The 24487-nt window shown below is 44.7% G+C and overlaps 1 protein-coding gene across 11 annotated transcripts in view; it reads left to right on the top strand.

Moving 5' to 3' along the window:
• LOC144930129 (uncharacterized) overlaps positions 1 to 24487 on the top strand; it is a 208657-nt gene that overhangs the window by 108117 nt on the left and 76053 nt on the right. For 10 of the 11 annotated variants that reach the window (XR_013635226.1, XR_013635230.1, XR_013635223.1 and 7 more), the window contains one exon: positions 568 to 611. Coding sequence is in view for 2 of the 11 variants with exons in the window: in XM_078851192.1 (XP_078707318.1) it covers positions 568 to 611 (44 nt within the window). In the remaining 9 variants the exon portion in view is untranslated. Of the gene's footprint in view, positions 1 to 567; positions 612 to 19168; positions 19227 to 24487 lie in introns of all 11 variants that reach the window. The other variant, XR_013635221.1, reaches the window with a different exon arrangement.

The following is a 24487-nucleotide window of genomic DNA, read 5'->3' as shown; positions in this document are numbered from 1 at the left end:
AGGTTAGCACTGAGGCACATCAGTGGGGCAGTGTGAGAAAGTGTTTGCTGTTGCTATTAGTGCTGTATCTGCTCTGTGGATAAACAAGAAATTTGAATTGGCAAGAGGAAATAATATGATCCCTTTTGCAGAGGATTTTATATATCAGTTTATATCTTCAGAGCATTTTGCAAACAATCCCTGTGAGATAGTACATCCTTATCTCCATTTCATACACAGAGAAACTAAAGCATAGGGAAAGGATGTCACTTGGCCCTGGCCACACAGCTTGTCATCGGTAAAGTCTGGGATAGAATCTGGGATTTTCTGGGCGTCATGCTCAAATTACTAAACTCTCTCCACAATCCCTCCTGACAAAATTGATTCCTGCTTTATGAAACTTCTCTATCTATAAAACCATTCATTTAATAAGAAATCAGTGATGGAATAATTTTCTAGTGCACAGTATAATTAAAACATCAAATATCAATAATAGGGGAGAGGGCAAATATCAAAGAACAATATCATTTGTTTTGGCAACTGCATTTCCAACAATTGTCTTTTTTTGTTTTGTTCATTGTTTTGCAGAAAGGAGACTGAGACACACTGAGAGAAACGACGTAATCAAAAAAGTAAGTCGGTGAAAACCACACAGGTTTCTATTGTATAAAACATAAAACTGTCCGTATCTATTGTTAAGAAGTCAACGTTTTTTCTTTGCTGTATCTCCAAAAGGGCATGTGGGGAGTAGTAGATGCAGTCTGCTGGTTGGTTCCTACAACCGTTTTGAGTCATGTTTTTTCAGGCTGTGTGGTTTCAGTGCAGGCCCACAAGATATGTCCACTCTTTCCCTGTACTCTTTTGTGGAGATTGGCTGTGCGGGTTATATCCATGATGTGTTGAAGTGAAAGGGCCCTTTGAGAACATTATTTTTTTGCCTTCTCCACCCCCACTACAAAAAGTCCCCCCAGCATTTATGGTGCTTTTCACACTCTTACATCCATGTGTAATGTGGCTCAGGATTGTACCCTAGAATTGGATGTCACTGACCAATACTGAGGTCTTGTCTACACTTACAAGGTTTGATGGTGCAGCAGTACAGGTGGGGCTATACTGTTAAACCTTCCTACTGCAGATGCAATTTATCCTGGCAGAAAAAGTCATTTTGTCAGTATATTTTATATGAGTTTCTTGAGTGAAATAAGCTGTACTGGCAAACAGACTATTGCGCATATAACTGTGTCTATAGGAGGGCTTTTGCTGGCATAGTTATATCTGCAAAAAATCATGTTCCTACTTGTTACGCTGTCTGGAGTAGTTCACGACTGTGAGTGCCAACCTCAGGGCAGACACCCCAAACTGGTTGTATGTTCTGTAATTAGATCTCATTTGTTCCTGGGTTGGTGAAAACTCCTGAAGCTCTCTAACAGTCTTATCATGGAGTCACAGACAGGCCCCTTGGGCATTCTAGACTGGAATTGACTAGACTGTCTTGCCATCCAGCAAGCTAGACTTAGTGATAGTTGGTTGCTATGTGTAACCCACACACCTCCAGGGTGTGGTTCTCTGTCCCATCTAGTGGCACCGAGACCACTTAAAGAGAGAGAGAGATTAATGAGTCTTCTCTGCAGCCTTAGCTAACAGCCATATGGCTTTTAGCTCATACGGAAGAGGCACATGCACTAAGCTCCAGCGGACCCAGGTTCAATCTGGCCTGCCAACAACCGGGGTCTGTCAGTGTTATATTAGCACCAAAGATCACAAAAGATTCAGATTCTTGGGACTGGAAGCAGAGTAGTCACTTATCCCTGGTCAGTTTGTACCTCAGATCTCACACCAAAGATAACACTTGTAGATGATCCTATAGAAGGACTTATTAACTAGGAAAAAGAAATGAGAGAGTTATTTACAGGTTAAAGAAGACAAACATATGTACACAAATGAGTTACCGTCTATGGTTCCAAAAGGTGACAGAGTTGTAGCAGTCTGTCAGCAATGAATGTCTTTCAGGAGTAATCTAGGTTGTCCCTGGAGATCTCTGCTTCTGTTTCGTGGCTCCAGCCCTGTGAAAATCCGATCAAGAAAAGGGAAGAAACATTTTCTTCACTATCTTTATTTTCTTCTTTGGGAATTCAAGATGATGGGATGAGCCCTTTTGCATGTAGCCTCGTCATGGGTGTGGAGGGGCAGCTAACAACGTCTTTGTATTGTGGTGTCCCACAATGGCCCGTTTAGTTTTGATAATCGTCTTAATGAGCAGGAGACAATCCCTTCTGATAGGTTGACAGTTTCAGGACAAACATTTTTTACAGTTATAAATCAAAAACTTATAGCACACAATAAAGATAGTATAAGTGAGATTAATGCATGCAGCAACTTACAAGCATTTCATAAAGTCTAAACACTAAACATGTTGTTATAAATTCAATACCCATTTTAACCATAGTAACACCCAGGTGAAACAGACTGGTTTCCATCAATGAATTTGTTCATGCTCAGCTGAGACCCAAAGCCTTTGCAAGAGCTGGCCCCTGGTTTGCCAGTGTCATTGTGATGGGGTGCTCTACTCACCACTTGAGAGCACTTCCTCCTTGCTGTTCTATATGGCCAACACCCCTTTCCAGCGGTTGCACTCCATCACTCTCTCTCTCTCCCTCTCTCCCTTTGCAGCCCCTCCCTTGCTCCAGGAGCTGCAGCTTTCTCTTCATGACTTGGCCCTCCGACCAGGTCACTAAGTAGTTTCCCCTTCCAGAGTGAGATACTTCAAAATTTCTTCTGTTCAAATGGCAGCAGGCAGGTCTCATGCCGTTTGCCCTGACCCTGTCCCTCTCCCTCCTGCAGTGACCCAGGCAGTCTTTTAATTCACTGCCTTCAACAGTACAACTCCTCAGGGGCTGGTAGGGGAACCCAGCCCTGCCATGTACTCTAGCTTCCAGTCCAGAGCCCTTCACCAAGTAGTCAAGGTCTGCAGCTTCCCTAATCATACTACTTTTTCCCCAGACTACTTCCTATCTTACTTCAACTCATTCTAGTCAGACCCCTGTCTCCTAGGATTTACTAGGTCTCAGGGGAGAGTGACTGCTGTTCTTCACCCTGCAGCCCTTGGCTTTATGTAAGCCCCGCCTGTTCCCTCACTGGCAAGCTTCTTTCTAACCAAGGCTCTCTACACAGCCTAAATCTTCTTTGTTTGCCGCTTAATTGGCTGATGGGGGCCATTTGGCCTAATTCAACCCTCCCAGAGCCGGTGTGAGGAGTACACTCCATCACAGTCAAGCTATGGACATAGCTATGCTGGCAAAGCTTGTAACTGTAGACCAGACCTTAGTGTTGTGTTGAATAGAGTACTTAGTTACTCAGAGTATTCTGAATGTTTATGATTTAGCCTGGTGGTCTCTTCTGTTGTGATCAAGAAACATTATGAGGTGTTTTCTTGGCATTTATAGACATCAAGCCTTGCAGTTGATCCTCATTTATGATATGTTGGCCTTGGCCTGTATCCAGTATACATGGTTTTTAACTGTCTGTATTAAGAAGACCTTATTTGATGATGTAAAAACATCCTATAATCTAATGAAAATTCATGATTGTAATAACAAAACCCAACATTACTCATCTGAATATCAAAGAACGGAATTTCAGATCAAGCAGACAGAAAACAGTAGACTCATTAAAAGATTGGATGAGGTTTCCTATATATTGCTGAGTCAATTTTAAAATATGTTTAACACTACGAAGCACATTGTGTTTTACTTCTCCTCTATCAGTGGATGAATATGTTTCTAACGTATGGGTTTGGAAATTATTGATGACTGCAGTGTGTCAAACAGCCTTGAAGATTGGTGCTAACTTTCTTTTTTTTTCTGTTAACATGATTTTGCGCTGCATTTTTTAATCTTTGAAAAATTAAATAAATTTGTACAGAGTTTTTTTAAATTGGATATTTTCAGAGGTAAAATAAAAGCATGGACATGTGCAATTCCTGCTACACCTTGAAGCCTGCACTTCTTTAATAGTCTTTTGGAAATCACAGAATCATAGGAATGTAGGGCTGGAGCAGAGGTCATCAAGTCCAGCCCTCTGCATCGAGGAAGGATCACGTAAATGTAGACCAGAGGTCCCCAAACTGTGGGGCTCCTTTAGGGGGGCACAGAGAAACATTTGGGGGGCATGGTGAGGTCCAGGGCAGTGAGGGAGTGCCACCCAGCCCCACTCCACTCCCAGCTCTACTCTGGCCCTGACCCCAGCCTCGGTTCCTGGTCGCCGCTCTGTTCCCGTCCCCAGACCCGTCCCCAGCCTCAGCGCCCTTACCCCTTTCTGTGTCTCTCCCACTCCAGAGCCATGGCCCTGCTCCTGGCCCTGGCTTGGTGGGGGGTGGGGGAGCACAGACGGGGGTAAGAGGGGGGCGTGATGCTGAAAAGTTTGGGGATCAATGATCTAAACACCATCCCTGACAGGTGTTTGTCCAACCTGTTCTTAATCTCCAATGATGGGGATGCCACAATTTCCCTGGGAAATATTCCAGAATTTAAATGCTCTTAGATTAGAAAGTTTTTTGAAATATCTAACCTAAGTATCTTTTGCTGCTGATTAAGCCCATTACGTCTTGTGCTACCTTCAGTGGACATGGAGAGCAGTTGATCTCCCTCCTCTTTATAACAGCCCTTGACATATTTGAAGACTGTTATTAGGTTGCCCTTCAAAACTAAAAATGCACAATTTTTTACCTTTTCCTCATAGGTCAGGTTTTCTAAACCTTCTGTCACTTTTGTTGTTCTCCTTTGGGGTTTCTCTCTGGTTTGTCCTCATCTTTCCTAAAGGGTCCCCTGAATTGGACACAGCTGTGTCCTCAAAAGTAACAGGTAGAGTGGGACAACTACCTCCCTTGTCATACATACAACACTCCTGTTAATTACCCCAAAATGATATTAGCCTTTTTTGCAACTGCAACACATTCTTGACTCATATTCAATTTGTGATCCACTATAAGCCGCAGATCCTTTTCATCAGTATGACCATCTAGCCAGTTCCCCATTTTGTAGTTGTGCATTAGATTTTTTTGCTTCCTAAGTGAAGTACGTTGCACTTGTCCTTACTGAATATCATCTTGTTGATTTCAGACCAGTTCTCTAATTTATCAAGATCATCTTGAATTCTAATCCTGCTCTCCAAAGTTTTTGCAAGTCCTCCCATCTTGGAGAATTTGAAGATTTTGTAAGCATATTCTCCATGCAGTTATCCAACTAATTAATTAAAATATTTAATTGTACTAGACTCAAGACTGACCCTGTGGAACACCACTAAGCATACCCTGCCAGTTTGATAGCAAACTATTGATAACAACTCTGAGTATGGTTTTTTAACCGGTTGTGCATGCACCCATAGCAATTTCATTCAGACCGCATTTCCCTAGTTTGCTTATGAGACTATCATGTCAAAAGCCGTACTAAAAATCAAGATTTTTCACCTCTACTGCTTTCCCCCTGCCATCCATTATGCCAGTTACCCTGTCAGAAAAGGAAATTAGGTTGGTTTGGCATGATTTGTTCTTGACAAATCCATGCTGGCTATTCTTTATAACCCTATTGAACCCTGTGAAACTGGAGAAAAGCCAGTTGAGAGCCTTTGGGTTAAGTTAACAGAGCCAAGAGCAACAAGGGTGATGTCGTGGTGAGAGTCTGCTATAGCCCACCAGACCAGGAGGATGAGGTAGACAGACAACTTCGGACAACTAACAGAAGTTTCCAGATCACAGACCCTGGTTCTCATGGGGGACTTCAATCACTCTGACATCTGCTGGTAGAGCAATACAGCAGTGCACAGGCAATCCAGGAAGTTTTTGGGGAGTGTTGGGGACAACTTCCTGGTGAAAGTGCTGGAGGAACAAACTAGGGGTCATGCTCCTCTTACCTGCTGCTCACAAACAGGGAAGAATTGGTAGGGGAAATAGAAGTGGGTGGCAACCTAGGCAGCAGTGACCATGAGGTGGTCGAGTTGAGGATCCTGACAAAAGGAAGAAAGGAGAGCAGCAGAATACGGACCCTGGACTTCAGAAAAGCAGACTTTGGCTCCCTCAGGGAACTGATGGGCAGGATCCCCTGGGAGGCTAATATGAGGGGGAAGGGAGTCCAGGAGAGCTGGCTATATTTTAAAGAAGCCTTATAGAGGGTGCAGGAATAGACATCCCAATGTGCAGAAAGAATAGTAAATGTGGCAGGCAACCAGCTTGGCTTAACAGAGAAATCTCTGGTGAGCTTAAACACAAAAAGGAAGCTTACAAGAAGTGGAAAGTTGTACAGATGACAAGGGAGGAGTATAAAAATATTGCTGGAACATGCAGAGGTGTAATCAGGAAGGCCAAAGTACAATTGGAGTTGCAGCTAGCAGGGGATGTGAAGGGTAACAAGAAGGGTTTCTACAGGTATGTTAGCAACGAGAAGAAGGTCAGGGAAAGTGTGGGCCCCTTACTGAATGGGGGAGGCAACCTAGTGACAGATGAGGTGGAAAAAGTTGAAGTACTCAGTGCTTTTTTTGCCTTGGTCTTCACAGACAAGGTCAGCTCCCAGACTACTGCACTGGGCAGCACAGTATGGGGAGGAGGTAAGCAGCCATCAGTGATGAAAAAACAGGTTAAGGACTATTTAGGAAAGCTGTACATGCACAAGTCCATGGGGCTGGATGCAATGCATCCGAGGGTGCTGAGGGAGTTGGCTGATGTGATTGGAGAGCCATTGGCCATTATTTTTGAAAACTCGTGGAAATCGGGGGAGGTCCTGGACAATTGGAAAAAGGTACATATAGTGCCCATCTTTTAAAAATGGAACAAGGAGAATCCAGGGAACTACAGACTGGTCAGCCTCACCTCAGTCCTTGGAAAAATCGTAGAGCAGGTCCTCAAGAAATCCATTTTGAAGCACTTGTAGCAGAGGAAGGTAATCAGGAACAGTCAATATGGGCAAGTCATGCCTGACCAACTTGATTGCCTTCTATGGTGAGATAACTGGCTCTGTGGATATGGGGAAAGCAGTGGATGTGATATACCTTGACTTTAGCCAAGCTTTTGACACTGTCTCCCACAGTATTCTTGGCAACAAGTTTAAAAAAGTATGGATTGGATGAATGGACTATAAGGTGAACAGAAAGCTGGCTTGATCGTCGGGCTCAATGGGTTGTGGTCAATGGCTTGATGTCTAGTTGGCTGCCGGTATCAAGCAGAGTGCCCCAGGGGTCGGTCCTGGGGCCAGTTTTGTTCAGCATCTTCATTAATGACCTGGATGATGGGATGGATTGCACCCTCAGCAAGTTCGCGGATGACACTAAGATGGGGGGAGAGTTAGATATGCTGGAGGGTAGTGATAGGGTCCAGAGGGACCTAGACAAATCGGAGGATTGGGCCAAAAGAAATGTGATGAGGTTCAACAAGGACACGTGCAGAGTCCTTCACTTAGGACGGAAGAATCCCATGCACTGCTACAGGCTAGGGACTGACTGGCTAAGCGGCAGTTCTGCAGAAAAGGACCTGGGATTTACAGTGGACGAGAAGCTGGATATGAGTCAACCGTGTGCCCTTGTTGCCAAGAAGGCTAACGGCATATTGTAGGAGCATTAGTAGGAGCATTACCAGCAGATGGAGGGAAGTGATTATTTCCCTCTATTCGGGACTGGGGAGGCCAGATCTGGAGTACTGCATCCAGTTTTGGGTCCCCCACTACAGAAATCATGTGGACAAATTGGAAAGAGTCCAGCGGAGGGCACAAAAATGATTAGGGGGCTGGAGCACATGACTTAGGAGGAGAGGCTGAGGGAACTGGGGTTATTTAGTCTACAGAAGAGAAAAGTGAGGCGGGGATTTGATAGCAGCCTTCAACTATCTGAAGAGGGGTTCCAAAGAGGATGGAGCTAGGCTGTTCTCAGTGGTGGCAGATGACAGAACAAGAAGCAATGGTCTCAAGTTGCAGTGGAGGAGATTTAGGTTAGATATTAGGAAAAACTATTTCACTAGGAGGGTGGTGAAGTGCTGGAATGGGTTCTCTAGGGAGGTGTTGGAATCTCCATCCTTAGAGGTTTTTAATGCCCGGCTTGATAAAGCCCTGGCTGGGATGATTTAGTGGGGTTGGTCCTGCTTTGAGCAGGAAGTTGGACTAGATGATCTCCTGAGGTCTCTGCCAACCCTAATCTTCTATGATTCTATTATTTTATTATCCTCTTACCAGTTGATTGCTTAATAATTTGTTCCAGTATCATTCCAGGTATCAACATTAGGCTGACTGGTCTATAATTCCCTAGGTCCCCTTTTTAAACATACAAACTACATTTGGCCGTCTCTAGTCCTCTGGGACGTCACCCATCCTCCATGAGTTCTGAAAGATAATTGCTAATGGTTCTGAGATTGTTTCTGCTAGTTCTTCTTCGAGTGATTGCATGTGTGCATTCCACTCTAGGTATGTATGTCACAGGTGCATGTGCACTCTAGGTGTGTGCGCACAATCACCGGAAATTTTTCCCTCAGTGGTGCCTGTTGGGGTGGGTCAAGTGTCTTCTGCTGCCACGCACCATTAGCAGCAGTCTAAAGTACCCAGCAAGCTCATGCACCCTCAGTTCCTTCTTATCACCTGTGGCGGTCTCTGAAACTGCTCTCCTTGCATTCACAATTCTCTCAGTGGACTTTCCTTGTTATTGTACATAGTTAGTTAGTTTTAGTTGCTTTTACTTGTGCCGAGGGATGCCTTGGTCACTGGGCTTTAAGCCCTGCACCTTCTGCAACAAGGCTATGCCCCTGAGTGACCTGCACTCAAGCTGCTTGAAGTGCCTGGGAGAAGCGCATATTGGGGACCACTGCCAGATCTGCAAGGACTTTAAGCCTTGCACAAAGAAGGTTTGAGAGGCCAGACTGAAGATCCTGCCCATGGAAGTGGCACTGAGACCTCCATCTGAGCCAGGCCGGTCAGACTCGGCACCAAGTGCCTCCGCATCGGTAAGGAGTGCTCCTCCTGTCAAAGTGGAGTCCCAGCACCAATCTCCATTCCCAGTGTCTAGAAAAAGGTATTAAGAAACAGCCTGCCAAATGGGGGCAATCCCCAGTGCTGAAGACTGCCAGGCATAGGGAGTTGAGTACAATTTAAGCCAAAGCATGCCTTTGTCTTGGTACTGCAGAAGTCGGCACTGTTTATGCTGGCACATAAGCAGGTACTGTCAAGTCTGGTTCCAGAAGAGTCTTCTATATCGGTGGCACCGTGTGGAACCGGTACTGTCTTGGTACCAGCCACGTTGGAGGCGTTTGCTGCTACCAGGGACCTTTTCTCACTGTTGATACCAGTATAGCCGACAGCACAAGTGTCAGCGTTATCGGTGCCGGTGGACAGGAGTGAATCTGCTGCATTGTGTCAGTGTTTGCTGTTGCGCCTTTTCGTACCATTAAAAAGGAAACCAGCTATGCTTGTTACCATAGCACCGGAGGCCTAGTCGTGGACCAGGACCCCATAGTGCTAGGTGCTGTACAAACACAGAATAAAAAGATGGTTTCTGCCCCCAAAAGCTTACAATCTAAATCCTTTAACCATCTATTTTAGATACCTATATGGCTCCCATTACATTGATGCGAGTACCTCTCAACCACCCCAGTAAAGTAGGAAATAATTGCTTCTTTATTAATGTAGTTCACTATAATTATAGGGATTGAAGTACAATGGGTGAAGCTTAATTTGAATAAGTTTATACAGGTTGAATTCAGAATAGCTCCATAGATGCCAATGGGGTTTCTCTGGATTTACACTAGTGTTATTGAGGGCAGAATTTGGCACATTGAATTGGAGGTTTGTGGTGTCTATTTTTAAAAAAAAGAAAATGAGGACTTGTGGCACCTTAGAGACTAACCAATTTATTTGTGCCTAAGCTTTCGTGAGCTACAGCTCACTTCATGTAGCTCACGAAAGCTTCTGCTCAAATAAATTGGTTAGTTTCTAAGGTGCCACAAGTCCTCCTGTTGTTCGTGCGGATACAGATGAACACGAATGCTACTCTGAAACCTTTTTTTTAAGTATTAATCTTTTGGGATGTTTTCAGCAGGAGAGAGTTAGGTTGTGCCTGGGTCATATCTGCCAACATCCATATACCCTCCGCTCTCTACTTATCTATTTTTTTTTTCAGTGTTGTTGTAGTTGTGTCGGTCCCAATATATTAAAGAGACAATGTTACCCACTAACTATCCCCCCCAACCTGACCCCCTTTCCTTCCTTTTCTCCTGTGACAGGGTCAGGCCAGATGGCTACAGGAGAGTGATAGAAGGCAGATATATTAGCCCTAGGTTAAGTTAGGTCCCTTTTCCCTGGGTAAGGTAACAGGGGAGGTTCCAGAACAATCAGGAACCTTCCGGAGACAATTAAGACTGACAGGCTGATTAGAACACCTGCAGCCAATCAAGAAGCTGCTAGAATCAATTAAGGCAGGATAATCCGGGCTTTTAAAAAGGAGCTCACTTCAGTTTGTGGCGTGTGTGTGAGGAGCTGGGAGCAAGAGGCACTAGGAGCTGAGAGTGAGAACACGGACTGTTGGAGGACTGAGGAGTACAAGCATTATCAGACACCAGGAGGAAGGTCCTATGGTGAGGATAAAGAAGGTGTTGGGAGAAGGCCCTGGGGAAGTAGCCCAGGGAGTTGTAGCTGTCACACAGCTGTTCCAGGAGGCACTTTAGACAGCTGCATTCCACAGGGCCTTGGGCTGGAACCCGGAGTAGAAGGTGGGCCTGGGTTCTCCCCAAATCCTCCCAACTCCTGGTGAGACACAGGAGGAGTCAACCTGGACTATGAATTCAGAAAAACGGCCAAGCTGAGGGCTGCCATGAAGCTCCAAGACGAGCAAATCCGCCAATAAGCGCAAGACCCACCAAGGTACAGCAGGAACTTCGTCACACTCCATAAGACTGGAGGAGTGTTAACAGTCACTTCACCTTGAATGGTCCCTTGAATTATTTGTTAACTACTTATGCTAAAAAATCTGTTGCACCTTGTATTTAGCTGTGACACTCTGAGGCCTAGGGGCTTGTCTTCACTACAAACTTAAGTCAATTTAAGTTATGTTGACGTACAGCCACCGCTATAATTAAACTGCTGTTGCACATCCGCACTATGCTCTTTGTGTCCCACTTTGCAACTCGCCACCATCTAGCGCAGAGTGTTTTGGGAAGGGTTTGCAATGCCGCATGGGGGCAGGTTCAGCGTCCCGTGAGGCAGTTTTCTCCATCCATCATTCCATGGGCATCATAATAGGTTTCATGCCTCTTTTCAAAAGCCCCAGTACCCTACGCACCCACCATTTCTGTCAGAAAGCATGGATCTGCGCTGCTCTTCAGTATTGTCTGAGCATTATGAACACAAAGCACCTGATCCTGAAGTATTTCCTCAGCTGTGAGTCTGATGACGATGCCTTGAAGTCTGCATTGCTGTGTGTCATGGAAAGAAACAATTTTAATATTCACGGAGCATTTGCACATGGCGAACCGCCAGTTCTGACTGGTGGGATCACATTGTTATGCAGGTATGGGATGACAAGCTGTGGCTGCAGAACTTACGGATGTGCAAGGCCACCTTCTCGGAACTGTGTGGAGCTTGCACCGGACTCTTCAGAGCTGAGCTCATGGTGGAGAAGTGAGTGGTAATCGCTGTGTGGAAGCTGGGGATTGCTATTATGCAAGTATGCAGGGCCATTAATCACGTACTGCAACAAAGGGCTGTGACTCTGGGCAATGTTCAGGAAATAGTGGATGGTTTTGCAGCAATGTGGTTCCAGAACTGCCACGGGGTGATAGATGGCACACACATCCCTATTTTAATACCAGATCACCTTGTGTTGAAGTACATCAACAGAAAAGGCTACTTTTCTATGTTGTAGCAAGCGCTGGTGGATCATCGGGGTCATTTCACCAACATCAACGCCAACTGGTCAGGGAAGGCACACACATCTTTAGGAACACAGGCCTGTACAGAAAATTGCAAGCAGGGACTTTCTTTCCATGCCAGGGGATTACCATTGGGGATGTGGAAATGCCAGTAGTGATCCTGGAAGATCCAGCCTACCCCTTACTCCTGTGGCTCATGAAGTCATACACCGGCCACCTTGGTGGTATCAAGGAGCACTTCTGCAGCAGGCAAAGAACGACTGTTGAATGTGCCTTCAGCCGTTTGAAGGGCTGCTGGGGACAATATCCCCATGGTCATAGCTGCCTGTGCACTTCATAATATCTGTGAAGCAAAGGGGGAGAAGTTTCCGCTGGGGTGGCACGCGGAGGTGGAATGACTGTCTGCTGATTTTGAGCAGCCAACTACCAGGGCTATAAGAAAAGCTCAGTGGTGAGTTATTTAGCTCAGGGCTGCTTTGAAGGAGCATTTTAACAATGAGCCACAGGAACATGTGTTTCTGTAGTGTGCTGAGCCTGGCATTGGGGGTTTTTGAACTGTGCTATGAACCTTGTAATGATTGCTATGTGTATGCTACTATAACCATGCAAATGCATTTGTTGCTATTGTCTGTGAATGTTAACAGCAGCCACCATACCTTGAAGACTAATAAAGATATATTCTGTTTCCATAAGTAGATTTTTATTGTACACCCATGCAAACATACCTATGTAATGTTGAAGTAAATTTCATACATACAGGGGAAAGTATCTTTAAAGGGGAGGGAACAAGGAATCACAAGCACATACACCCATGAGACTCTCACAGCTGGGTGTATGTGTGACTGTCATTGTGTGTCATCTCCCAGTGGATGGAGTGCCTGGGGTACTGCTACGTCCCCAGAAGATACATGGAATGTGTTGTGGGGGGAGTGTAGGGAAGTCCTGGAATGCAGTTATCTATGGGCTGCAGAGGGAGGCAAGCACAGATGTGTTCAACCTGAAGTTCAGTCAGAGACCGTAACATGTTTGTTTGCTTACTGAGAAGAGCTATCATCTCTTGCTGCCCATTTTTCCTGTCCCCCTCTGCATTTTGGCATTGATTGCCATGCTTCACGCCCTCTGCTCCCAATCTGAAGCACTAGAGGCTTTCAGGACATCCTGGAACATGTCTTCCCTTGTCCTCTTCTTTCTCCTCTTTGTCTGGTGAGTTGCTGCACCGGTGTGGATGGAGAGACCCTCAAGACCATGTTTGCAGCTGCTAAAGAAACAATGGACAGAGATATTATTGTCAGTGCATTCACTCCCCTTAACCCACACAAGTTACAAGCACAACATTCTCACTTGCTGTTGGGACTCTAAGAGCATGGGGGCAGCCCCAGCTTCGGTGGGCATGGCCCAGGAGGGGGCAAGTTGGGACAATAAGGGGGAAGGATAGTACTGAGGCATCAATACAAGAGGATAAGGCTATCCATACTGGCACCATTTCCCACAGGCAGAGATTATCATAGCTGATAGCTCACTCCTGAGAGTAACTGAGGCTGAAAGGAAACCGCTCCTGCATGCATCTGACTGCAGACCGGGTCCGTATGCTGCTAGCCTGTGGGCAGCCATGGTGCCTGCTGAACTAATCGGCGAGTGTTGTGGCAAAGTGTCCTAGATGGGGGAAGAAAGAAATCAGCCCTCCCCAAGAAACCTTCAGTAGAGGATTGCAGACCGCCTCCTGGAAAGTTTCTTAAAGATATTCATGGGATGTCCTAGTGCACATAAACAAACTGTTCCCCAGGGCCCCCTCTGGCTGGGTGTACAGGGGGAATGAGAAGCAGATAAAAGCGGTACCTCTATTGGTTATTTCACTACCTCTTCTACCCTGCAATACCGAAGCAAACCAACTCCCCACAGACTGTACTCCTAACTGTGCTCAGGAGTCAAAAGCAGATCCTGGTTTGCTACCCCACTGGATCCCGTGGTCGCCTGTCCCACATACTCCTACTCTTCTTTGTCCAACACCTTGTTCTCAGGGTTCACTGCGATGGGATGTGACTCTTGCTCCCCCAAAGTGTCCCCACAGGGTGCTTGGCGGTGAAGGCGGGGTCGCTGCCAAGGGTGGCATGCAGCTCCTTGAAGAAGCGGCATGTCTGCGTCTCTGCACCACAGCGACTGTTTGCCCCACCTTGCCTTCTGGTATGCCTGTTGGAGCTCCTTGATTTTCACGTAGCACTGCTGCACGTCCCTCTGCTACCCCTTCTCCTCCATGCCCCAAGCGATCTGGCCATAGATGTCGAAGTTCCTACAGCTGCATCGGAACTGTGCCTGCATAGCTCCCTCTCCCCACAGACCCAGGAGATCTCTCCCCCTCCCCCCCGGTGTACTCGAGGCAGGAGCGCATTTGCTGTGTGGAGCCAGCCTGGTCAGCTGGGCAGTTACCATGTTAGCTCTCCACACCAAGCGAACAGGAAGAGCAATTTAAACAATTTAAACAATTCCTCGTGCTTTAAAAGGGGAGGGGCATGTACCTGTTTGCGGAGTTCAAAATGGTGACCAGAGAGGTCACGGTGGGGCATACTGGGAGACCCCCTGGAGGGCACTTAGAATTATGTAAAGAACTGTCAGGGTTCCTTCCCCACTCTGAACTCTGGGTTACAGATGTGGGGACCCGCATGAAAGACCCCCTAAGCTTATTTCTACCAGCTTAGGTTAAAACTTTCCCAAGACACAAAATTACCCGTATCTGGGATTCAGTATGTTGCTGCCACCACCAAGCGATTTAACAAGGAATCAGGGAAGGGACCACTTGGAGACATCTTCCCCCAAAATATCCCCCCAAGCCTTACACCCCCTTTCCTGGGGAGGCTTGAGAATAAACAAGATGAGCACAGACCAGCCTTGGGTTTTTAGGACACTAAAACCCCAATCAGTTTCTCAAAAAACTGAACTTTATTAGAAGAACAAAAAAAGATAAAAGAAACACTCTGTAAGATTAGAATGGAAGATAATCTCACAGGCAGTCAGATTCAAACATAAAGAATCCCTCTAGGCAAAACCTTAAGTTACAAAAAGACACAAAAACAGGGATACACATTCCCTCCAGCACAGTGAATTTCACAAGCCAAAACCAATCTAGCTAGAAACGAATTTTCTAGCTAGATTATTTACTAACTCTATAGGAGTTGGATTGCTTGCTTTCTTGATCTGTCCCCGGCAGAGGCATCACACAGACAGACAAAACCTCCCCCCCCCCCCCAGATTTGAAAGTATCTTGTTCCCTTATTGGTCTTTTTGGTCAGGTGCCAGTCAGGTTACTTGAGCTTCTTAATCCTTTACAGGTAAGAGGGTTTTGCCTCTGGCCAGGAGGGATTTTATAGCACTGTATATAGAAAGGTGGTACCCTTCCCCTTATATTTATGACAGGAACACATTGGCTACAGTGACGCTGCGTCACCCTAACTGTGTCCACCTAAGCGTTATGCCTCTCACCGAGGTGGATTTATTAGGTCGGCATAGTGGGTGAGTTAAAGTGGTGGGAGGAACAGTGTAGTATAGACATCTTCATAGTTAGGTCGGTATAAGCTGCCTTACACTGACCTAACTCTGTAGTGTAGACCAAGCCTAGGTCTACACTACAGACCTATATCTGTATAACTACGTTGCTTGGGGTGTGAAAAATCAACTTAACCCCTCCATATAGACCGCGCTGTGTTGAGGGAGAGCTTCTCCCGTTGACAAAGCCATCACCTCTCGGGGAGGTGGATTAACTACGCCAACAGGAGAAGCTCTCCCATCAGCATAGGGCCCGTCTTTACTTAAGCACCATTAAGCAAATGCGCCAGTGCAGCATTTTAAGTGTAGAGCTGCCCTAAGTTTCCCAGAGCTGAAAAAGAGCTCTGTGTAAGCTCAAAAGCTTGTCTTTCTCACCAACAGAAGTTAGTCTAATAAAAGATACTGCCTCACCTACCTTGTCTCTACTTTTTCTTGTCTTTTCTGTCAGCTCACCAAAATGATTTCTGTTGATGCCTTAAACTGTAATAGACTGGGGCAAATTTTAAATGCTGAGGCTGTGCCCTGGTAGCACTTCAAAAGGTGTATCTGAAACTGTGGCAGGAAATTTTGAGGTGCAAAGCCTGAAATCATAAGGTTTGTGTATGCCAGGAAATAAGAAACAGCCTAAATATTGTGGATAATATCTGTCTGAGTCAGTGTTTCCAGTCAGCGACAGATGGTAATGTAGGAAGACAACATGCCCTAAAATGTACTGCTTTAAGAACAGGCACTTTCACATAAGAAAAGGATTGTTATTTGGTTTGGGGCAGGCTATGGGGCCAGAATAGAAGCATTTTGGAAGGTTAGGGCCAAAGCATGAAGGATACTGCTCAGTTACATTAGTAGTCCTTTACCAGAAGAACAACATTAAAGAAAGTTTAGACTTAATAGGACAAATGGCTTTCACTTACTCTAAAAAGCTTTCATTTTTTCCTAAGTAAATAACCCCTAAAAAGTCTCCTCAGAAATAAGAAAATATGCTTTTAGCAAAGCAGATGATGCAATGGTATGAAGTGCAGGTTTTTTTCAAGCAACCGTACGTCTGTGCTAACATATCTGTTACATTACCAGTGCTTTAGTCCTGCTGTGGATGTAGTTATGTTGAAATAATGTCTGCAGTAGTAAGGAAATTACTTTCCTCTCCTCGTGCTGCTTTGTTAGCACCAGATACAGTACTTGGGCATTGAAAGGCTCGACTTTCAATTAATAGACACCTGAGTTCACCCTCTCCCACCCCATCGTAAATTTCTGTATATTGTCTGATCAACACACACACAGACACACACACACCCCTTTGTGTCTCTCTTGCTCAGGATTGGTGGAATCCCTGGATTTCCTAGGACCATTTAACCCCTTTGGATGGACATGTGTACAGAGGTCATGTGGTCAGTTAGTTTAAGGATAGAACGGGGAGTTTCTCGGTGCCAATCTCAGCTCAGTTGGCTCTTCAGTATGACCTTGGGAAAGCCACTTTAAAACTCTTTGTGCCTCAAATTTCCCATCTGTAAAATTATGATAATAGTTTGTCTTCACAGGGTCATTATGTGAATTTACTGTGTTTGTGCTTTGATGGTACAGAATCACTATATGGCTTCGAAAAAAAGAAAAGGAGGACTTGTGGCGCCTCAGAGACTAACAAATTTATTTATTTGAGCATAAGCTTTCGTGAGCTACAGCTCACTTCATCGGATGTATTCAGTGTATTCAAGCCTAAGTCAGTTGTATCCAGTTTGCAAATTAATTCCAATTCAGCAGTCTCTTGTTGGAGTCTGTTTTTGAAGTTTTTTTGTTGAAGAATTGCCACTTTTAGGTCTGTAATCAAGTGACCAACGAGATTGAAGCGTTCTCCGACTGGTTTTTGAATGTTCTAATTCTTGATGCTGATTTGTGTCCATTTATTCTTTTACGTAGAGACTGTCCAGCTTGGCCAATGCACATGGCAGAGGGGCATTGCTGGCACACAGCATACATCACACTGGTAGATGTGCAGGTGAACGAGCCTCCAACAGCGTGACTGATGTGATTAGGCCCTATGATGGTGTCCCCTGAATAGATATGTGGGCACAGTTGGCAACGGGCTTTGTTGCAAGAATAGGTTCCTGGGCTAGTGGTTCTGTTGCATGGTGTGTGGTTGCTGGTGAGTATTTGCTTCAGGTTGGGGGGCTGTCTGTAAGCAAGGACTGGCCTGTCTCCCAAGGTCTGTGAGAATGATGGGTCATCCTTCAGGATAGGTTGTAGATCCTTGATGATGCGTTGGAGAGGTTTTAGTTGGGTGTTGAAGCTGATGGCTAGTGGCGTTCTGTTATTTTCTTTGTTGGGTCTGTCCTGTAGTAAGTAACTTCTGGGTACTCTTCTGGCTCTGTCAATCTGTTTCTTCACTTCAGCAGGTGGGTATTGTAGTTGTAAGAACGCTTGATAGAGATCTTGTAGGTGTTTGTCTCTGTCTGAGGGGTTGGAGCAAATGCGGTTGTATCGTAGAGCTTGGCTGTAGACAATGGATCGTGTGGTGTGGTCTGGATGAAAGCTGGAGGCATGTAGGTAGGCATAGTGGTCAGTAAGTTTCCGGTATAGGGTGGTGTTTATGTGACCATTGCTTATTAGCACCGTAGTGTCCAGGAAGTGGATCTCTTGTGTGGACTGGTCCAGGCTGAGGTTGATGGTGGGATGGAAATTGTTGAAATCATGGTGGAATTCCTCAAGGGCTTCTTTTCCATGGGTCCAGATGATGAAGATGTCATCAATGTAGCGCAAGTAGAGTAGGGGCATTAGGGGACGAGAGCTGAGGAAGCGTTGTTCTAAGTCAGCCATAAAAATGTTGACATACTGTGGGACCATGCAGGTACCAATAGCAGTGCCGCTGATTTGAAGGTATACATTTTCCTCAAATGTGAAGTAGTTATGGCTGAGGATAAAATCACAAAGTTCAGCCACCAGGTTTGCCGAGACATTATTGGGGATACTGTTCCTTACGGCTTGTAGTCCATCTTTGTGTGGAATGTTGGTGTAGAGGGCTTCTACATCCATAGTGGCTAGGATGGTGTTTTCAGGAAGATCACCGATGGATTGTAGTTTCCTCAGGAAGTCAGTAGTGTCTTGAAGATGGCTGGGAAAAGAAGCCCTTGAGGAAAGTGGCAATTCTTCAACAAAAAAACTTTAAAAATAGACTCCAATGAGAGACTGCTGAATTGGAATTAATTTGCAAACTGGATACAATTGACTTAGCCTTGAATAAAGACTGGGAGTGGATGGGTCATTACACAAAGTAAAACTATTTCCCCATGTTCCCCATGTTTATTCCCCCCCACCCCGGCTGTTCCTCAGACGTTCTTGTCAACTGCTGGAAATGGCCCACCTTGATTATCGCTACAAAAGGTTCCCCCCCACACCGCTGTCCTGCTGGTAATAGCTCACCTTACCTGATCATTCTTGTTACAGTGTGTATGGTAACACCCATTGTTTCATGTTCTCCGTGTATATAAATCTCCCCACCTTATTTTCCACTGAATACATCCGATGAAGTGAGCTGTAGCTCACGAAAGCTTATGCTCAAATAAATTTGTTAGTCTCTAAGGTGCCACAAGTCCTCCTTTTCTTTTTGCAGATACATACTAACATGGCTGCTACTCTGAAACCTGTCATTGTGTATGGCTTGGCTGGAAGGCCACCTCCATGCCCGGTTGATGGCCATCACTCCCTTTTATCATCCAGTCTGATCATTTGAGGATGTGAATGCCGAGAAAACATTGTTGTTTTTCTTTTCAGATTTTTACTTTTCTCTGAAGTCCACTACTGTCTGATATGGCAGATGACCTGCAAAGAGGTCAGTGCTATGAGTGTGTGAGAAGTAGCGAACACCATCAGTAGAGTTAATGTATAGACAGTGCCCTATTCAACTAGAAACTCTTTGTTTGACAGCACCGCCTCTTAGATATATACCTATCAAACGTAGCTCTAAAACCACAAGTTTATTTTTAATAAAGAGAACTTTTAATTTGTGTCAGACATGAAAGTACCTCCAATTAATTTGTACTTTGAAAAGAGAACAAAGGGCTAAGTTTAGTTGTCAAACTTCCATTTTTTATCAGAGCTCTTAGCAAAATATGTGGTCCGATGGCTTATATAAGGTTACAAACTGCTTCGCTTCAATAGCATATACTGTTGGCGTGACTCATTTCCATTGGTTGAGGGGTGATGGATTTATTTAGTTGTGGATCCACTGTTTCTGAATCCAGTCCCCCTGTGTCCTGATGTACAAAGAGCCCCAAGGTAGCAGAACTCCCAAATATTGTTCCCTTCCTTTCCATAGGAGCACTGCTGGTAGGACAGGGTTCTTAGCAGCATAGAGACTAGATGGTATCTGACCTGCAGTATGTACCTATGTCTTTATTTGTACCACATCTGTGGTAGTGAGATCTAAGTGGTAAATTCCAGAGCTAAGTGATACATTGCATTTATATGTTACCTTGCCTTTCCTCACTTGCACTCTGCCCACTAATCAAGATCTATCTGACATTCCAAACCTCTACAAAGCTTCTAACTGCTGCCATCCTTTGAAAGAAGAACCTGTCAGCAAAATGTTTCATTTCCCTTCCACCCTTCTTCTTTTAATTACATGGTTCATTCTGCTTTTTGGCCAAATGTTCCGATTTGGCCGTCTGACAACATTTAAGATACAAAATTTCTGTAGAAGTGCCTTCTGTATCAGAGTGGGCAGCTGGGAATCCCTTTCTGTAGTGCAATCGAGCATCCATTTCCAGTTTACCAGATATATTGTCTTTCACTCAGCTTTCTCTCTGATGTCAGAATTTTTGGTCTCGCTTTAAAGACAAGGAGAATCTTGCAGAAAAAATTGAAAGGGAAAGGGTGCTGGACCTTGTAACTGTTTCCACTGTAGGAGGCGTATTGATGCTCTGTCTACGGCTCTTGCTTTTGGACGCAGGGTGAGTACCTCGCAATAGGCTGGGATGTTAGACTTTGAAAATGAGTCTTGCATGAAGATAGTGGACAACAATATTACTTATTATTTATCTTAAATGTTGTGTCATTGAAGATACTTTGTTCTAAAAATAAAACCCTTGAGTCTGATCTAATGATCATTTGCCATTCTTTAAATTTTTCTTCCTCTCCCACAAGTCATGTTATTTTCTGCAGACTATTATGGCACAACCTTATCCAGTCCCCCTTTGGAATGACACCAGTTAGTTTGCAGTGGACCTAACTGCTGGATCCCACATGCTCCTAAGACAGATGGGTCTGGTAGATCTGGGTCACTTGTCATTGCTCTGGGTCTTTAAGGCACACTCCCAGTTGCAGACTCCGTATCTGCCACCTTCCTTACAGGGGCATCATTTTAGAAAAATTGGGTGGGGGGTGCGTGCAAAATTGGGTCAGCAGATAGAATGTTATATGAGATGATATTATCTCCTGCAAAGTCTTTGGGGGAAGAGGGAGTGGAAAACATAATGGAGCATACAAACCTATGAAGAATCAAGGGCCAGTTGCTCTCTTCACTCATAGCAAATGATGCCCCTGCTTCCTTGGGACATGAAGCTCTGTAGGCCAGTTGTCTTTGACCCCCAAACAACTGCCGTAGCCCGACCAAGCCCCCAGTTACTTATACGTCTTCCCTCAGAATTTCCCCTTCGCTGTGGGCACTCTGAACTTCTCAATTAAACCCTTCAGGGACAACATGGCAGGCAAGCAAGGAACACAGGCCAAGCCTCAGAATTTTTTAATCACAGTCACTTTTAAGAAAGCACCAGAGAGTTACAGATCTTTGCAAAATAATAAACAGTCCTGATACACTCTCTTTCTCTCTCTCTCATTCTGATCTTGCCCCTTTTGTGTGTCCGAGATCTGATCCATGCTACAGACTGGGCAGAGTACCCTCCTGCCTGCTCCAGCCCGGTCTTCTGGCAAGTGGATGGAGCCCCCTTCTCAGAGAAGCCCCCGGGGCCTGTTTTGCCATTGGCCTAGGCTGGGAAATTCCACCCTGAGTCATGTGAGTCCCACATGAAGAACACAGTTGTCCCTTGAGAAGGGGGCAGTTGTTGAGTCGTTCAAAGTTGATGACCTTTGATAGCTTTCACACTGATAGTCCTTTCTCTGAGTGTCCCGTATTCCTCCCAGACTAATTTTGTCTAGTCCAACAAAAGGTATTACCTCACCCACCTTTTCTTGTCTCTCTAATGTTCTGGGACTGACAGGACTACAATTACACTGCATATTATCTTGTCTGGGTCAGTCTGTTTTTTTACCACTGAATACAAAATGGCAGTTAGCACACAAAATGGAAGACAGGGTACAAAAATGGAATTCACAAAACAATATGGAGTTCACAATTATGTACAGACATGTCCTACTCTGTCACATGTTAATCTCTGTTTCAGATTTTCAAAGCTGTCTAGGAGATTTAAACACATCTCCTAGGAATTTTAATGTAAGATGTGTGCTTAAATCCCTTGGATGGCTTTGAAAGTCTCAATCTCTATTTTAGGTAGGATTCTTACACTTGCCTTGGATTCCAGCAACAGTTTCATATGAATTTAGCCTTAAGATACTGTACGTCCATATTATTCTGGCTTTCACAATGGAAAAACTGAGGTATGGAGAGATTAAGTGATTTGCCGGAGGTCACACAGCAAGACTGCATCAAAGCTGGGAATAGAACCCAGGAGCTCTGCCTCCCAGTCCTGTGCTGTTAAGAACAAGACTATTTGCGACTGCATCGGAGTTGTATCATGCGTATCTAAAATGATTGTATTTTTATTCATAAATTGCTCTGGGGAAATAGTAACCTTATATTCACCAAATTGCAGTTTAAGACTGTGGAATGAGTCCAGGGGGAATAATTGTTGATGTTTTATGTTTTCATTCACTTGATTTCTACCTGTGTTATTCAAGTATATATACAGTTGAACAAACAATCCTATTAAACACGTTATGCAACCTATTAACTCAGAAAAGCAAAGCACTTTAATATCTAAAACATTTACATTTAATAACATCTTGGCACTGGTGTTCTCTTAACCTCTATGTTGAGCAATGTTGATTTTTCTCGGTGCACTCACATTATGATTGGGGGAGATGGAGTGCTTTTCACAAGTCTAAAATTGCTGACCTCAAACCTGTATTCAATCTGCGCACTTGAAAAGTAAGGAACGTTTAAGCTTAAATTTTTGGGATTCTATCTTCTCTCCTTGGCTTTGAAGCTACAACGGTCCTCTGTGTTTTTTATGTGAAAAGGAGTTAGTGGGCCAAATCCTGTTTTCAGTTATGCTGATGTAAATCTGCAGAAAGAGATCAGAATTCACTGAAGATTTCTAATCTTATGGAGGATTTTACTGTTGCCGCGAGAGAGGCCATTTTCAAAACAATAAAGTGCACTGTACAAAAATAATTATACCGTGAAAAGAGGAGGCAGTATGCTCCAGTGGATAGGGCACTGGACTGGGAGTCAGAAGACCTGGGTGCTATCTCTGTCTCTGTTGTGTGAGCGTGGGCACGTTGCTTTATCCCTCTGTGTCTCAACTTCTCTATCTGTGAAATGGGGATAAAGTTACTTATCATCCTTTACAAAGCACTCTGAGATCTGAGGTTAAAGAGCGCCATGTAAGAGCTATGTAGTAATATTACAGCTTTACACTTTGGATTAAACCTAACTCCCTGCTTGCCCACCATCCTTAACCACTATTTGTTTCCCTAAATATTAAGATTTGGTGGCTTTGTTTGTCTGTGCGTATTTACTTTTCTTCTAATGGCAAGGCAATAATATTTTGAAAATAAGTTTGTTTAAAAATAAGTTTTTTATTTTTCCACTCAGCAAGAACAGGTATTATGTAACGAACTTCCATTGTGGCCCTGCGTGCCTTTGTTTGCTGCACTTTTCTGCACTTACGGCTTCTTTTCTGGAAGTACTTCTGTCACACCCAGGCTTGAACTGCAGGAACATAATCATACTGTAATACACCAATTTATAGCTACCATCCTCCCTTAACGTTCATGGAAATGACATGGCTGAAGCCCCACACATGGAGCTGAGAGAACCTCCATTACATTTTGTGGGAGGGGGGAGCGGGCAGCGTGAGATTTTGCTTGCCACCTCTGCTTACTGCCCCTGTTGTAGTGGCAGAGCATGGGGGCTGTAAAGCCTTGCAGCCTTCTTGGGGTAAATTCTCTCGGCACGGGCATTCTGTAGGGTAAAAGCTTTGGCTTAAAACTGGCTTTGCCTACCTTCCCTACAAGGAATTTTATGGTGTGCTTCCTGCGGGTACAACACGAAATCTTACCTCCAGTCTACAAACCCTGCCTATGTGTTTTTTCTCTGCGTACAATGTAGATACGGTTCATGCATCCATTGAGTTGTTCTGTGTATAACTTACGGATGGTCACAATGGATTGAGCAATGTTTGATCAAACAAAATTAAAATTGCTCTGAGAAGCGGGTGGCTGGGGAATGTAGGTCCACACTGCAGCCTGAGGTGTGAGTGCAGCCCGGGTAGCTATGCTAGCCTGGGTAGAAGTAGCAGCATAGGTCCGGCAGCACAGGCTTTAGCGTAGTTTGTACATACTCACACGGCTAACCCGCTCTGAAGCCTGTGCCCTGCCTCTATACTGTTATTGTTATCCACGTGGGTGCAGATGAAGCTAATGTGGATATGTCTACCTGTGCTGCAGTCACTCCTCCGATTGAAGTGGAGAGAGAGAGTGTGTGTGTGTGTGTGTGTTTTCCCCCCGTAGGTGTTAAGGTGCCTTAACTTTATTCAGTTAAAAATAGAAGCTGTATTCAAATTGGAGAGGAATGGGAAGGAGGGGGGATTTCCCAGCCTCCAGTTTTGTTCATTTCTCTGATCCCATGTGGATGTCTTCACAGCTGAATTTTCTCTCAGAGCCTGTTCTCTTCTTCTCCATTGCTCCCCATGCTGGTCAGGCATGACTTTTTGCAATGTGTCCACACCAGGGTGATTAAAAAGAGGAAGACAGCATGATTTCTTTCAGAAGGGTAGCTGTGTTAGTCTGTATCAGCTAAAACGACAAGGAGTCCTTGTGGCGCTTTAGAGACTAACAAATTTATTTGGGCAT

The sequence above is a fragment of the Lepidochelys kempii genome, chromosome 1 (genome assembly GCF_965140285.1).
Source record: "Lepidochelys kempii isolate rLepKem1 chromosome 1, rLepKem1.hap1, whole genome shotgun sequence".
NCBI classification, from domain to species: domain Eukaryota; kingdom Metazoa; phylum Chordata; order Testudines; family Cheloniidae; genus Lepidochelys; species Lepidochelys kempii.
The sequence above is the reverse complement of the archived record's forward strand: the minus strand, read 5'-3'. Positions and strand labels throughout refer to the sequence as shown.